The sequence below is a fragment of the Nothoprocta perdicaria genome, unplaced genomic scaffold, assembly GCF_003342845.1.
Source record: "Nothoprocta perdicaria isolate Ctin4 unplaced genomic scaffold, notPer1 scaffold_54, whole genome shotgun sequence".
NCBI classification, from domain to species: Eukaryota; Metazoa; Chordata; class Aves; order Tinamiformes; family Tinamidae; genus Nothoprocta; species Nothoprocta perdicaria.
Genome location: NW_020455799.1, coordinates 2,100,531 through 2,115,619, shown reverse-complemented (window position 1 = coordinate 2,115,619; position 15,089 = coordinate 2,100,531). Strand labels below are relative to the sequence as shown.

The following is a 15,089-nucleotide window of genomic DNA, read 5'->3' as shown; positions in this document are numbered from 1 at the left end:
GCTCACAGAAAAGCAGAGCCCATCACAATTTTATGACTGCTTCAGTCACAGTTATGTCTACACCTTCCTCCTCATATCCTAAATAAAACCTAAGCAAGCCATATAACCAAACAAAATCTGACTTAGGACTTCAGGATTGGGTCCCATGATATTTTCTATTTGAAGTTTGGCATTATAAAATAATAATTCCAGGACTGCGACCTTTTGTGCCAAGTTTCAGCCTGAAGCTGAGTTATTAACTGTAAGGGGTGGAAAAGTAAGGTATTTATAATGGCTCTGGTGGTGTAACCTTCATTAGAATGGTCTGGATGGAGCTGCTATCAGAAAGACTTCTAAGAAGTAGGTTGGTGAAATTACAATTTATGTCATGCAGCACCTTGAGGCAAATTTTAAAACAATTATTTGTGAATGCTACAAAGACATTATCCTACAGCATTCTCATCAATAATATAGCCCCCGAACTGATTCAGAAGTGAAAAAAAAGTCATGATTCCAATTAAACAAAATAAACTGCATGATCTGTATTATATCTCATCTATCCCATGAGTCTATAATGTAGAAATGCCTCTTTTTTTTTCCCCCTCAGAATGATGGCAGATATGTATTAAAATGTCCTCTTGTCTACCCAAACTGTTTTTTTCTTTTCCAAGCTTCCTCCTTTGTGGAGGATAAATAAGCAAAATTCATATTCAGCCCAGCACCTGCTGAGGCTGTCAGCTGTAGTGTTTGTCATATTTCAATCAAAGCTGAAGCCAGACAGTCATTTTTATACTGCACAATCCCCACATACTCGAGGACCAGAATTAATGAATTAGCTATTGATTAAATTCCACTCTAGCAAATCCACCGTGGCAAATAAATGAACTACCCGGGGCACGTGTAGGCCACGGCCAGACATGTCCGGGCAATCGATCAGTGGTTAGTATTCTTTTGGGATATAAGAACAGCTGATGATAATATGACATGTAGGAAAAGGCAGTGTAGAAACAGAGTGTGTTTCTGGCTGAGCAGATTAGAAAATAGGAAGGCTTTTTTGATCCTTTTGCATTCATGTGTTATGACATATTTAGTCTATATATAATAGCAGAAACATGCCTAAGTGTCTGCAGTAGAGACAATACAGACAAAGGCATACATAAGTTAAAGCCAAGGGCAAAAGATGAGATCCTGAACTGAGTTCTTATCATCAAACAAGCTTTGACTATATCTGTGTTTGTGACAGAAAAAATAGCAAGCTTAATTTCACCCTTATATGAAGACAAATGCTGAATTCAAATAAAATGCAGAGAGGATAAACAGCAAACAGAAGTCTTTAAGAGATTGTAGGAACAAAACTATTCTGCTGGCCATTTCTGAAGGTTCACATGTTACATTTCTGTTATTAAAAAAAAAAAAGATTTCTTCTCATTTCTACAAAAGAAACACTGCTAATAAGCCTACTCCATCAGAAGCATAATAAAATCACATCCACAATAACAGGCACTCAGTAAACTGTTTTACTCTTGGTGTAATTTTGATAAATGTGCTGGCAAGGGTGGTTTTGATCTGTCTTTTGGACAATACTAACTCTGTATACGTTACTATCAGCTGCTTCTGAAGGCTGCAAACCTGATACTCCTTTTGCAACTTGGCTCATGTCTATGGAGGAAGTGGAGAGGCAGAATGCAAACAGAATGCAAGGAGACACAGATATGCACGCCTTTTAAGAGAGCTTATTAATTCTTACTCTTGTGATGGGTGACTCTTTTTTCCCCACAATTACTTGAAATTTCCATTATCAGCATTGCATTGCTCCTTCAGCATTAATCTTCCTCTTCTTAACTGACAGCAAAGTGTGATAATTTTCACTCCTCTAGAGCTCCTGCTTTTAACTAGTTCCACTTTTGCCTTCTTTACAACACAGCAACCAATAAATAGGTAAGTGCAACGAACTGTGGATGAGATTTCTTCAGTTGGTCAGTTGGTCAGAAATTCCCAACACCAAAAACGCTGATCATAAACAGGTATTTTAGGATGACATGACAAATTCCTTAATGCATCCTATGTGGCTGAGAGAAGGTGACGATACATTGGGTCTCCCATTCCAGCTACCAATGACTGTGATATAAGAAAGCCAACTATAGCCTCTACCTGGAGTCAATGACGTGAATAATGGGAGCTGAGAGCTGCTTTGGCTCATCTTCCACTGTTGTAATCCAGGTCCCGTTGCTCCTCACACAGGCATACACAGTGCAGGCCTCAATCTGAAGAGGAAGAACATGAGTTTCAAATATTCAGCTGTAGAAATTATCTATGTTACCTATTCAAACTTTTCTCCCCACACAAGTGTTCTTCCTTTCTACTTAACAGATTCCATACAGCTGGAACAAACTGTAAAAGCTTTGGGGAGAAAAAAGTGTATCCAACACAGACACTGCTCTGTTGTTCACCTTCTTGCACCTTTCTCAAAAAATAGATGTACATACAGCCCTCTGGTAGTAATTGCTGTTTAGTATTAAATTAGCCTCAGCAGAATTGCAGTGAATTAGTATTTCTGTATATACAAGCAGAATCCTCTACACAACACAAAAAAATGCAGAGACAATAAGCTACTATACTTGACTAGCAAGTCACTTCAATTTTCTACACCTACGATGTACTTTGATGGATAAATAAGGATAATTTTCCTAAATACATGCTATTCCTTTCTTTATATTTGCTCTGGAAAATATAGTTAAAGGTAAGTATATATATGTGTGTGTGTGTGTCTGTATATGTAAAATCATATCCTTTTTTATTACTTTTAAGATATATATACATCCTAGATGCTATTTTTCCAAAATAAGAAGAAAAAGAACCAAAATAAGCAGGGTTATTTTGTTTTTATCTATTAAATTGATGCAAATAACTGTGTACAGTGTAGCGAACGGGAGAGTGGAAGAAAAGAATAATTAACATCACAAACAACACAAGGTGGCCCTGGTAAATTAATACAGAGAGTCCATAAGCATGGCAGTACTATGAATTTGCATTGTTATTGAGAAAAGACAAATGTGTTTTCAAGCTGCTTGCAGAAAGTCATATGTGTATTCATGGATGGAGGTTTGCTGTTTCAGAGGGGTTGGAACATAGAAATTTGTTACGGTGTGCCATTCTGTGATATTTATTTATGGCTTGGAGTAACTGGATGCAAATTTTCAGAACAGAGTACAGACAGTACTACTAAGCTTGTCTTAGACATAGCATAAACCAAGCATGAATGAAATAGAGATAATTACAGTTAAATATCAAACTACATTCCTTGATTTTGCATTCTACAATTTAAAGATAGAAAGATATATTATTTATTTATTATTCAGCACATACTATTTTGCCTTTTAGTTGACACCTGCATAGACAGGTAAAGACAAGACAGAGAAAGGGAAAAACAAAGAAAACTATTGTAATTACTAACAGCACTACTGTGTACCACCGTGATATGAGGGCTCAGCTCCACTTCCTTCTTAGAAGGATAAGGAGAAAAAAAATGATAAAAGGATGACAAATGCAATATCATTATTTCTCTGTGCTGATATATTATGCATGCCTGATGTTTCTAAAACAATTGCAATTTTCTTTTAATGAGTAGGAGTAGAATCTTTGCCTCTTTGTAATATATGTTGGGGCTTTGCTAATGCTGTAGCACAGAGCATTTAGGGGAAAGTAAATGGAGTTTTGATGGTCTGAAAAAAAAAAAAGATAATGGAAATTTGTATTATGAAAAGTATAGAGAGACCTAAAATATACTGAAAATAAATTTTTTCCTTGTACTTATATACACAAAGAGTGCAAATATATATCCATATTCAAACAGAAATTCATGGAGCAATACTTATCCTAGAAATACATATATTTTATGTAAAATAAATGTATGCTACACGACTCAGAAAAGATAACTCTAACCTGTATATCATATATAGTGAATGGAGACAAATCTGCTAAAAGAAAAGAGCCAGGTTCGTTCATTCCAGTCTTGTACTGCTTATTATTTACATAGACAGAATACTCTGTGACAACACCATTCGGGTTTGAAGGCGATGTCCAGATGACACGTACAGCTGTACTGTTGATGATGACAACCTCTGGAGGGAACATGCCCTCAGGCTCTAGAAATAAAGGAAGAAACTGAATAAACTCCAGCTGTCTCTGCAAAAGCACTTGTTTAACCAAATGCAGATTAGTATTTCGGTTTAGCAAAGGGTTCACTGCTTATCTGCTTCCCTCTGATGAAGTTATCACAGTCTGTAGTCTTCTGTAAATTGGCTTATTATACTCTCAGTTAGAAACCATGAGAGCTGCCGGTAAAATGCTTCATACCACCAGCGTTGTGTCAATCACCAGTGGGATGTGGCCAGTGAGGTATAATGATAAATTATTTGCCCATCCATTGCCAATAAAACATTATTTTTATGTCTTCCCAAATCCCAATCTTCCCCAAACTGAGAAAAACAAAGAATTTTGCTTTTAAAGCAAAACCTCAGACCAAAACGCTTCGTCCAGTGGAACGTGACTTATCAGCCTTGTAGCTCAAGCAATATGAAGCAATATACAATATTGTCATTATGTAAATGGTTTTGAATGTTGATTACTATAGGTAATGATGAAGTCTAATACTTATTAAAAAAAAAAAAAAAGGCTTCCTTAGCGTTAAATTACCTAATTATCTAAGCATGTCAGAAATAACCATGCAAAGACCTATTTTTATTGTAAGAACCCATCTTTACCCATTGAAAAATTGCCCTTGCGATCGATTCTATTTTATAAACAAAAGGTGCTGACCTTTGGCACCAGAAAAGAAATGCAATCCTCACTTAAAGCGCTTTGCTAATGACCTGGAACACTTGCTTCTGAGGTAATGATATTATAATGTTTATAATGAGACTTTATAAAGCAAAAAGATTAGAAAGACCATTCCAAACACATTTCAAATTCACAATTCTCCCCTTGCCCCCCCAGCACTTGCTAACTGGCATAGAAATGACTCATAAAGAAATTTTCTTGGAGCCTGAACTTGCACCTAGAGTTTCTGGTGACTCAGGAAAGGTCCTGTGTTTAACTGTCATGTCAAAAGCACACTGCTTCACAGAGCAAATCTTTAAGAAAAAACATTAATTGTTTTTAAATTAAAATTGTTTCCGCCATTTATTGATATGAACTCACTTCCAAGCTTAGTGTACACAAGTAGTAGCATACAGGAGTAGATGAGAACAAACTGGGTTAATATCTGCTATTAAAGCTTTTGCTTCTGTCTCAGTGGGACCTTTTATTGATCTACTGCATGATGACAACCAGCACTTAAGCGCTTTAGTGTTTTAGCCTTTTTTCCTTTTATACCGGAAATTTTATAATGGAAGGATGACTGATCTCAACCCTAACAAAAATCAATCACTTTCATTCTCAGATTTTAAGCCAAGCAGCCTTCACTGCTAACCAACCTCCATCTGAGGTAGTCACATGCACAACTTCACTGCTGATGCTGTGGACTCCATTGAAAACTTGAAAAAATATCTGATACTCTGTGCTGGGCTGCAAATCATCAATGAGTACATAGTTTTCATCAGCCTGGATCCTCAGAAATCTCCCATCAGTAGTAGAATTCAAGGACAGGATATAATATGCAACATCTCCTTGCAAATCTTGTAGTGCTAAGGAAAGAAAGGAAAACCATTGGAAGATCACATGGAAATACTCTGTAGGTTTCTGTAATTGATGCCAAAAATAATTATTTTATCAATAGTATTTATTTTGAAGACAAAAGTAAATTTTATGTTTACTCTCCTTATTTACAACAAAACAAACAAGCAAAAAATTCCATCAAGTGCTTATGCAACTTCAGCCTTCTAAGCAGAGATATGGAATGCTCCTCCAAACTTTCCAAACCCACTAACACTCCATCACTCCATCTAATACTGGTTAAAGCTTTCTTTCTCTAAACATTTCTACTGATGACAATGGAATGCGCGAAGTAAGGAACAAATTAAGGAGTGGAACCCACTGCTACTAAAAAATGACACAAACTTTGCATCTTGCCACTGCAAAAGAGTAGCTTTCACTCAAATTAAAGGATAACAGCAAAATCAGATTACTCTATAGCACCTTTTTAAAAGTTTTTTTTTTTTTGCTTGTTTGCTTGTTTGTTTGTTTCTTCCCACTTTTTTGCTCCTTCTTTCAAAGAAAGTAAAACAGAATATATTGAACTCTTATTATATTGTTCTAGCCAAAAGGAATGGATGTGGGCCAATGTCTATGTTTTAAATTATAATTACAATCAACTTTACCCAGGGAGCAATAAAAAGCCATAGTGAAAATGAAAATCTATGCAATATTATTCTAGACCACTGTGACAATGTCTACATGTAAATCTGTAATAAACTTAAAAGCATTATATTAATAGGGGAAAAAATTGTATTTCTTCCCAAAAGGCATTTTGCCTTGCAGTACTTTCCCTCTGGCAAGGAAGAGAACACAATAGCATTTTCTGGCTACACATGGAAAAACATCCATTGTTCTGAGCTAGATGAATAAACAGATATAAAAAGACAATTTTAAATCCTTAAAAGAAAGAAACTTTCAGGAGATTTTCCAGAAAAAAATTAACTTATGCGATTTATGTTAAGGCCTTCCAAGTTCCAAAAAAAAAAAAAAAACAAAAAAAAAAACAAGATTTTTGTGGATGTGGAAATGTGGAAAAAATAAACCATGAATATACAAAATAGTTAATTTGCTTATTTTAACACTAAGTGATGAAATTTGATACGGAAATAAGGTTTTCAAATAATGAATGGCCTTGTCCTGATGTTTAACCTTTGTATTCACAAACAGATATGGAGAAAATTTCTAAAGTATGAATGAAAATGAAACCAGATTGCATTACCTATATCTAGAAGGTCACAGGTTCAGATTACTAAGGTAATGAAACTTCAGTGAGCTGCTTCAGATCTATTACATTTGTCAGTTTTTATAAGCGTGCTTACTTCAGGCATGCAATTATAAGATAAAGAGGCTACATTTGTTGCAATTCACCATCCAGGCCTTATAAAATCATTTGCATGTAAGTCGTGAAGAAATTCCCCACTGCTGTATTGGTAGATCAGCTAGGGAAAGTGGCTGAATTCGTTTTAAGAAGACCAAAAAGACAGAAAAAGAGGATCTCCTCCTCCTAAAGGAATGTACATGTAAATTGTCATACAAAGAGATTAAAGACAACAAACAGATTCTGTGTGCTACTATTTTATAGTTTTCACATGATCTTGCATTAACTGTTTCTTCACTTCCACGATTCCTATTCCACAGATATAACCTATAACAAATACAAACGTGACTAAAAATAGCAAAACTTGCATTTTTCCCTCCCTTTTTCTTTCCTCTTCCCTTTCAAGGACACTTCACTGCATTATAAATCAAGACAAGGACTGTGTTTCCTATGAGAGTAAGGCAGAGCAGCATAAGTGATGGCAGCTTAAGGTCTCGTTATTGGAATAAACACTAAGCACACTTACTTGGTTTGGACCATTCCACTTCTATAGCCGTGTGATTAACGGCACGTGCCGTGAGGACGCTGCCTTTCCTCGGTAACCCCGCCAGCGTAGCGGCTACCACCTCTTCACTTGATGTATATCCCACATCATTGTGCACTATGAGCTTGTACTCATATGTGGTGTACCTAGGGCATTTTTAAAATAATTTAATTGCACACACAAAAAAAAAAAAAAAAAAAAAATCAATGTGCCAAACATTAGCTATAACCCTTTGAGCTGTGACAAAACTTGGTTCTTTTTTGCTGTGACAAAACTTTGTTCTTTTTTCCTCCCCTTGTCCCCATCCCCAGAAAGGTAGAGAGCTGCCCTGCTTCCATCAGGGAGAACTCCCCAAGAGTYGTCTGGCTTTTGGAAAAAATCAGCCACATTAACATGGTAACGAAAAACAAAATACATAAAACACACAGTTTCACTTCTTCATAGTTTTAGCTTCTGAGGTGTTGGGAGATTATAGCTCAATTCAATATGTAATTACAGCGGTGGCAAGCTGCCAAAATTTGGATCGGAATTTAATCAAATGAGGCTTTTTTCCTCTTTTGGGAAACCCATTGATTTTAACTTCCAGAGTCTYATTTGTAAAAGTGATTCACTACACAGCCAGCGCTCTCTACAAAAACAGTAACAACAACAAAGAGATAAGAATGCAATAAATATCTATAGTAAACCAAGTGACTGTCACTCCCAAATTTTTCCTCTCACTCACTGGCATATTAATGTATCTTATGTGAGATTTCATAATCTCTAAATTACTTTCCTCATAGAAAGCCTCATATAAAACWGTGCAGTCTCAAAAATACAAGACACCTTGTTCATGTTTTTTTTTTGCTGAAACTGCATCACTTCAGAATAACCGTCAATTAATACAATTAAGGAACATATAGTAAATTCCTAATAATTAGAGTTTTCTCTATAAAAACAAAACCAAAAAAAAAAAAAGAAACCACCCAAAAAGCCACCTAGACTGCACTTCTGCTTTCTCTTTTTATTGCTTCATTGCAGCACTCTATATTATGCAACCATCCACTCCGATTTACAAGAGAGCTAAGCTGTCCTCCTGAGAAGAAAGCTAACTAATGGGAGTCGACTATAGTGACAAGTGTGCTAGAAAAACTGTAGCAACGTATGGTACATATCTCACAGTTTCCTTCCCTGACTTTTCTGTCCCTTGTGACAATATCATGCATTTTTCTTGGATGTTGCAATGTTCACACAGTCAAAAATGAAAGGGATCCAATTCTAACATTTTAGGATGAAAGACTGAAATCGATTTTAAATCCACATTTCTAATGATAAAGATACTGGATTAGCCTATTACAAATAAAAAAAAAAAAATTGAAGAAATCACTGCAAAAATAGGCTTCTGTCAGGAACAAAATAAAAATACACTAATTCTGAAACATGCTCAAAACTTGAACACAATCACAGAAAAAGATATTGCTACATGAATTAAAAAAAAATAGAAATAAAAAAAATAGAGGTAGTTTGAGTCTTTGACATCATCTCCCCAGCCACAAATTCTTCCTGACTGTTGAGCCCAGAAATGGCAGGGAAACCAACACAGCTTGAAGCTGCAGAACTCCCCCAAGAGAAGCCTTCATTCACATCTGAGGGTTAGACTCACTTTTCTGACCGTGGCCCCTGGCTCCCACAAAAGCATCTTGTGCCTCACCACCTACCACTGGGACCCAGTTGAGAATGCACTAAACACCATCATTTGGTACAAGCATATAAAAACAATAATTAATTTGTACTTTAGAAACAAATTTTTTTTAAAATGCTGATATCAACTTTCAAATGCATCTCAGCTAGAACTTCTCAAACATTTATTCTGCCCATGGCCAACACACCAACCTAGAGCATATCAGTGATAAAATATCACAAGATCTTTGTTTTCTTTTGGGTTTTATAGCAATATATGAAAACAAAATACATGAAAGTTTCAAGAATGACAGAATAGTAAATCCCTGCAAATTAGAATTGTTAAAAAGCACAGATGATGACAGAAAATATTTCATTACATAATTAGTATGTTCAAAACAAAGACACAAGAAATACTTTGAACTATTAAACATACACTATACAAAATGCCAGCATTTGTTTTTATAGTTTTTGTAATCTCACCTGCTAAGACCCTTATCTTCATAAAACCACTGAGTTCCTGAGTAAATATTGTGCCACAGATTTAAATCTTCAGGGGGATTTGATGCAAGTGGTTGCTGGATTTTACGTCTCAGGAGCTCATATCTAACACAAAAGACAAGCAGAACACCAGGATTATCTCAACTAATGTTATTACATTAAAAAAAAAGAAATCTTTTTTTTTTTTTTTAAAGCCACACATTATTTTGTTTTTACAGCTGCAAAGTTCCTGTGATAAACACTGTTTCTAATGCTTCATGATATAAAACAATTACTTAAAAAGACTACTTTGAAAATGAAAAATGAAGATTTCATTTGAAAGAGTTTTTAATGATTTAGAAATTTAAAAGTGTTGTGAAAACACTATCAAGCTGAAATCCAAATAGCCTAGTAACTGTCTTATGTACACTTGACTATCACCCAACCTGAGCAGACTGTTCTCATGTAGGAAATGACACAGTCTCTCTAGCAAAAATATTGCAATATATAGCAATTCTGTTGCTGTTTAACAGGTAGTAACACATTCAGAGTGTACTTATCTTCAATGAATTTTTGTAAATAATTACTGTGTTAATTACAACTGACAGCCACAGAATGAGTTAGCTCATCCATCTGTAGAGCTTTGTGAGGTATCTTTCTCTTTGGGTAGACATTCATCACATGAGCTCCAAGACCAAATTCTCTCATACTGGTTTTATTTGGTATCTGTCTGGTATTGTATTCCTGTTTTGGCTCCAAACTGTAGGTCAGCTACAGCCCRTCTTTCATCATGTGAGCCATGAGACACTGATTCAGAGAATATGTCTACTGTCCATTCTGCATTACTTAGTCATTTTATATTCCAAAATCCGTTTTATAATCCAAAATTTAACAAAGATTAAAATTCTTCATGCCGATACAAATGAAAAGGGATAACATATTTTGCATTCCCTAATCATTCTAAGAATTAAATAGAAAAATATATTCTCAAAGAAACAAAAATACAAAGTTGTTTAAAGCCTTCTAAGATTATTGTTCTTCATTAATTTCCACACGACTTTTATTTCGGTTCGATAGCAGTATTTTCTTTCACGAGGTGCCAGATTTTTATTTCCTGGCAGTTACAGAACCACTTGGAATTGCTTTGACTGGTGAACAACAGAGTTTCTACTGATGCCCAGCAAGTTAGGGCCAAGTGCATAGTAATTCACTTACACCTGCAACTTGATTCCCTAAAATTCTGAGCTACTCTGTATCCCATCCCAGTTGGAAAGGTGTTATCTTCTAAAATCCCACCAAAAGTACATGGACACTAGCAGATCTTAAGGATTCCCACTTCAAGCTCTTCTTTCCAAAAATATTTCCTTCTGTGTTTAGGTATTCTGTAGAATGCTTAGCCTAGATGAGGCTCACCATCCCGTCCGATGATGGCTTCAGGTGTAATTCAACTTTTATCCTTTTTCAGCTAAATTCACCTCCAGTGTGATAAGGAAATGTAAAAYATCATTCCAGATCTGTGACTCTGAATGAAGTAGGTATTTCACAGATATTGCATATAGTAATTTTGCACTATTCACAYGCAGAAATCTACTGAGAAACTGTTTTAGAAAAAGCTGTGAATTCCCATGCTTCATGTGAATTTGGATGGACAAGAGTGACTTCCAGCCAACTTTCCCCCTTAATTTTAGAGAATAAAGTTCAATATGTGTAAACAATCATTGCATCCACTGACTTTAGTGATGATAAACCAAACTACTGTAGCTTGGGAGTAAAACCTCAGATATTAAATAACAAAAACTAATTAAACTGCAATATCATCAAACTAYTCAGATGACTTCAATCCCTAAGAACTCCCACATTAGTGGTTCTTCAGTGTCAAAAGAACGCAAAGATAGAACATTATATTTTTACGAGGAATAGTCCTGGCATATTCTGCCCAAATATAATCCAAAGACAAGTCATGAAAAGCATCACAATCTTTTTGAACACTGAATGGTGATGGAGTGTAAATCACCCCCACTGGCAGCTGCTGCTGCTGCTCTGCTTGCTGCAGACTTCTTGCTCCATCATGCTGTACAGAGCAGCTGCTTCAGTGGTTGTTCTTGTTGAGGGCAGCATGGCACACCATGAAGGAAATGAAATCTGCAGATGTAGGTCGTGCTGAATTRTTTCAATAATCTATGGTAAAATGGTCATGTTGTTAACCTCAGAATAACAGAGACTGCTTTTCAAAAACTTCGAATTTTACTGTAATCATCACTTCATTCAGTTGTAGTGTGCCCTAATTAAGTCAGAAGAACGGGTCAAGCTACTGTGGTGTAATAATATAAGCAACTGAAACAGCATTACATGATAATTACTGAACCCATCAATGCATCTAGAAGAGCACTATTAACCAGAACATACAGAGTACAAAAATCTAACTCCATGTGCAATGTTTCATTGTGCCTTAAAGCATTAGAATAAAGGATTTTAGTCTGATATTTTTATTGTGTATATAAATATGTTTATCGTTATCATTTATTTTTCACTCAGTAATTATAAACTGAAATCAGGACCCACACGGTCATTCCAAACAACTGTCAGAAACAGTCTCTGTTGGACACAGGCTGTTTAATCCAGCACTTCCTTGCATTTCTGGTGTTTAGCTCTGTCCCCAAACTTGTACCATTTTAACTTCCACTTCTCAAACGCTCATTCATTTACAATTTATTTATCAGTTATTAGTGATTAAAGCTTATTCTGTGTCCTCACTTTACAAAACAGGCAATTTCTCTTAACTGGGAATAACCCCCCGAATATTCAGAATACTGTGTGGAGTGAATACTCACATTCACAGAGCTCTCACACTTAATTGTTTTGTTAGTGCAAATGTGTCGCCAGAAGTCACCAAAAATAAATAGATAAACTAAAAAGGTGGCTAGTGCTACAGCCCACAGCAATTATGGTTTTGTTAAGATCCCGTATTTGCGCCTTTTAGCTCCTTAGACAGTGCTGCTCTGAAATACTTAAGATTCTTGACTCTCTTCTAAAAAGTTAAGTCTGAAGCACACATGCCCCACTTGCCCAAAATAAGATTAAAATCTTTGCATAAAAACTTAAATCTCCCTCTAGAGATAACCACTTTAAATGAGTCCACACATGACTCCTTTAACCCTAAACAGGAACATCTAAAGGTCAGGAGAAATAAAAGGTCACACCATGAAGTTTGCATCCCCTAGATTTTTGGGRGTCAGATTGAGGCAAGGAGAAGAAAGCTGACATTTCAGTTGAAAGAGAAAGCTTACCTCAGATGAGGTCCATTAGGTCTTAACGGTGGTTGCCAGGAGATGGCAATGAAGGATTCGCTGATTGGAGTCACAGACAAGGCACTAACACCCTGGGGAACTGTTGCATGCGTAGTCACATTGGTAGGTAAACTCTCCGTGCAGCCTCCTAGAAAGCCATCACCTCCAGAACAAGCTATTATAGTCACTGAGTAATTTGTATAGGGTATAAGATTAGTCACCAGATGACTTAGTGTGGATGAAGTATTCCCAGGAATGACAATTCTTGGATCAGGCATGCGAATCTCATAGTTGAGGATTTCTCCATTCTGTATGAGAGGAGGTTTCCAAGAGACCTGAAAGGGGAGGGGAGGAGACAAAAATGCAGAATTCTTACAATCAGAATGCAGGAATACAGAAATAACCTGCTATAAAAGGACGCAACTGTGATATCCAGATGTGCTTTTCCTTCTTTGTAAAGACAGACTTTGTGAGTGACCTTGCTCAGGTAACTGACATTCAATTTTTAAAGGTACATCAATTAGAAAATGAATCTCCTTTAATATAGTGAAAGTCAGGTAACTAAGCAGTGGTTGTGTCATTGAAAATCTACTTGGCTTCACCAGCAAAGTGTGTATGCTCCACTTCTCCAATGTAAATTCTGCGATGGGTTCAGACTCATTAGCAAAACACACTTTCATAAGTGTCCCTAATTGCCACTCGTTTCCTTAGGGTGTGTTGCTTAATGCACTGATCTCTTACTGGCAGAGGAAAGAGAAAAAAATATTTGATTAATTTTTGGAAATGTATAATTGCATTAGGTCCTATGAGAAATGAGAGTGTCCACACTCTTTACATGACAAAGTATGTTATTTTTCCCCTTTATTTTTCCACCATAAATTATAAAGGCAAATATCAGAATAACAGAYATAACTGAGACCAATTTTTGCTTTTTTTTTTGTTGTTGTTGTTTTTCTTCTTTAATGTACATTATTCTCTATATTCATTCTTACAAAATTCAGTGAGCAATCACATCCACGTAATTTTTTCCCCTAAAGGACAAGAACTTTTCATAGGCGTTACATCACTGCATCACAAAAGAAAGAACTTCAGACTGACACAAAGAGGAAACGTAACTGTATGAAGAATGTCAAAGTGTTACAAAGCTGGCTAACTGCATCTGTTAATCCTCCTTCCTCTACCTTCCTACCCTGCCTGGGTGGGAAATACAGTAGCTTGGCTTTGCTCAGCACTCTGACTGCTTTCCTTGCTACTGACACACTCATATATTACAGTTGTTGCCTTTTCCACTTGGGCATGGCATTATTGAGGACTGAATTCCAGACTGCAAAGAATCCAGAAGCAGAGAACACGTAGCTGAATATATGCAAGTTTGCAGATGACACCAAGCTGGGTGGAGTGGCCGACACTCCGGAGGGCTGTGCGGCCATCCAGAGGGACCTGGACARGCTGGTGAGTTGGGCAGAGAGGAACCTYAAGAGGTTCAATAAGGACAAGYGCAGGGTCCTGCACCTGGGGAGGAATAAGCCCAGGCACCAGTACAGATTAGGGGTCGACCTGCTGGAAAGCACCTCCACGGAGAGGGACCTGGGAGTCCTGGTTGACACCAAGTTAACCATGAGTCAGCAGTGCCCTTGTGGCCAAGAAGGCCAATGGCATCCTGGCCTGCATCAGGAGGATGTTGCCAGCAGGTCAAGGGAGGTGATTCTGCCCCTCTMCTCAGCTCTGGTGAGGCCGCACCTGGAGTACTGTGTGCAGTTCTGGGCTCCCCAGTATAAGAGGGACGTGGAGCTTCTGGAGAGGGTCCAGAGAAGGGCAACCAGGATGATTAAGGGAATGGAACATCTCTCGTACGAAGAGAGGCTGAGTGAGCTGCGCCTGTTTTCTCTGGAGAAGAGACGGCTCAGAGGGGATATGATTAATATGTATAAGTTCAGGACACAAGAAGTTCCGTCTCCAGGTGAGGAACAACTTCTTTACTGTTAGGGTGACAGAGCAGTGGAACAGACTGCCCAGGGAGGTTGTGGAGTCTCCTTCTCTGGAGGTCTTCAAAACCCGCCTGGATGCCGCCCTGTGCCACATGCTCTAGGTGTGCCTGCTTGAGCAGGAAGGTTGGACTAGATGATCT

The 15,089-nt window shown here is 37.0% G+C and overlaps 1 protein-coding gene across 1 annotated transcript in view; it reads right to left on the bottom strand.

The window, feature by feature from the left end:
• USH2A (usherin) overlaps positions 1–15,089 on the bottom strand; it is a 336,721-nt gene that overhangs the window by 92,772 nt on the left and 228,860 nt on the right. Inside the window, exons 41-46 of the mRNA XM_026048437.1 lie at positions 12,962–13,296; positions 9,678–9,800; positions 7,518–7,681; positions 5,454–5,663; positions 3,922–4,124; positions 2,131–2,243 (exon numbers count right to left, since the gene is read on the bottom strand). Coding sequence (XP_025904222.1) covers positions 2,131–2,243; positions 3,922–4,124; positions 5,454–5,663; positions 7,518–7,681; positions 9,678–9,800; positions 12,962–13,296 — 1,148 coding nt within the window. The remainder of the gene's footprint in view (positions 1–2,130; positions 2,244–3,921; positions 4,125–5,453; positions 5,664–7,517; positions 7,682–9,677; positions 9,801–12,961; positions 13,297–15,089) is intronic.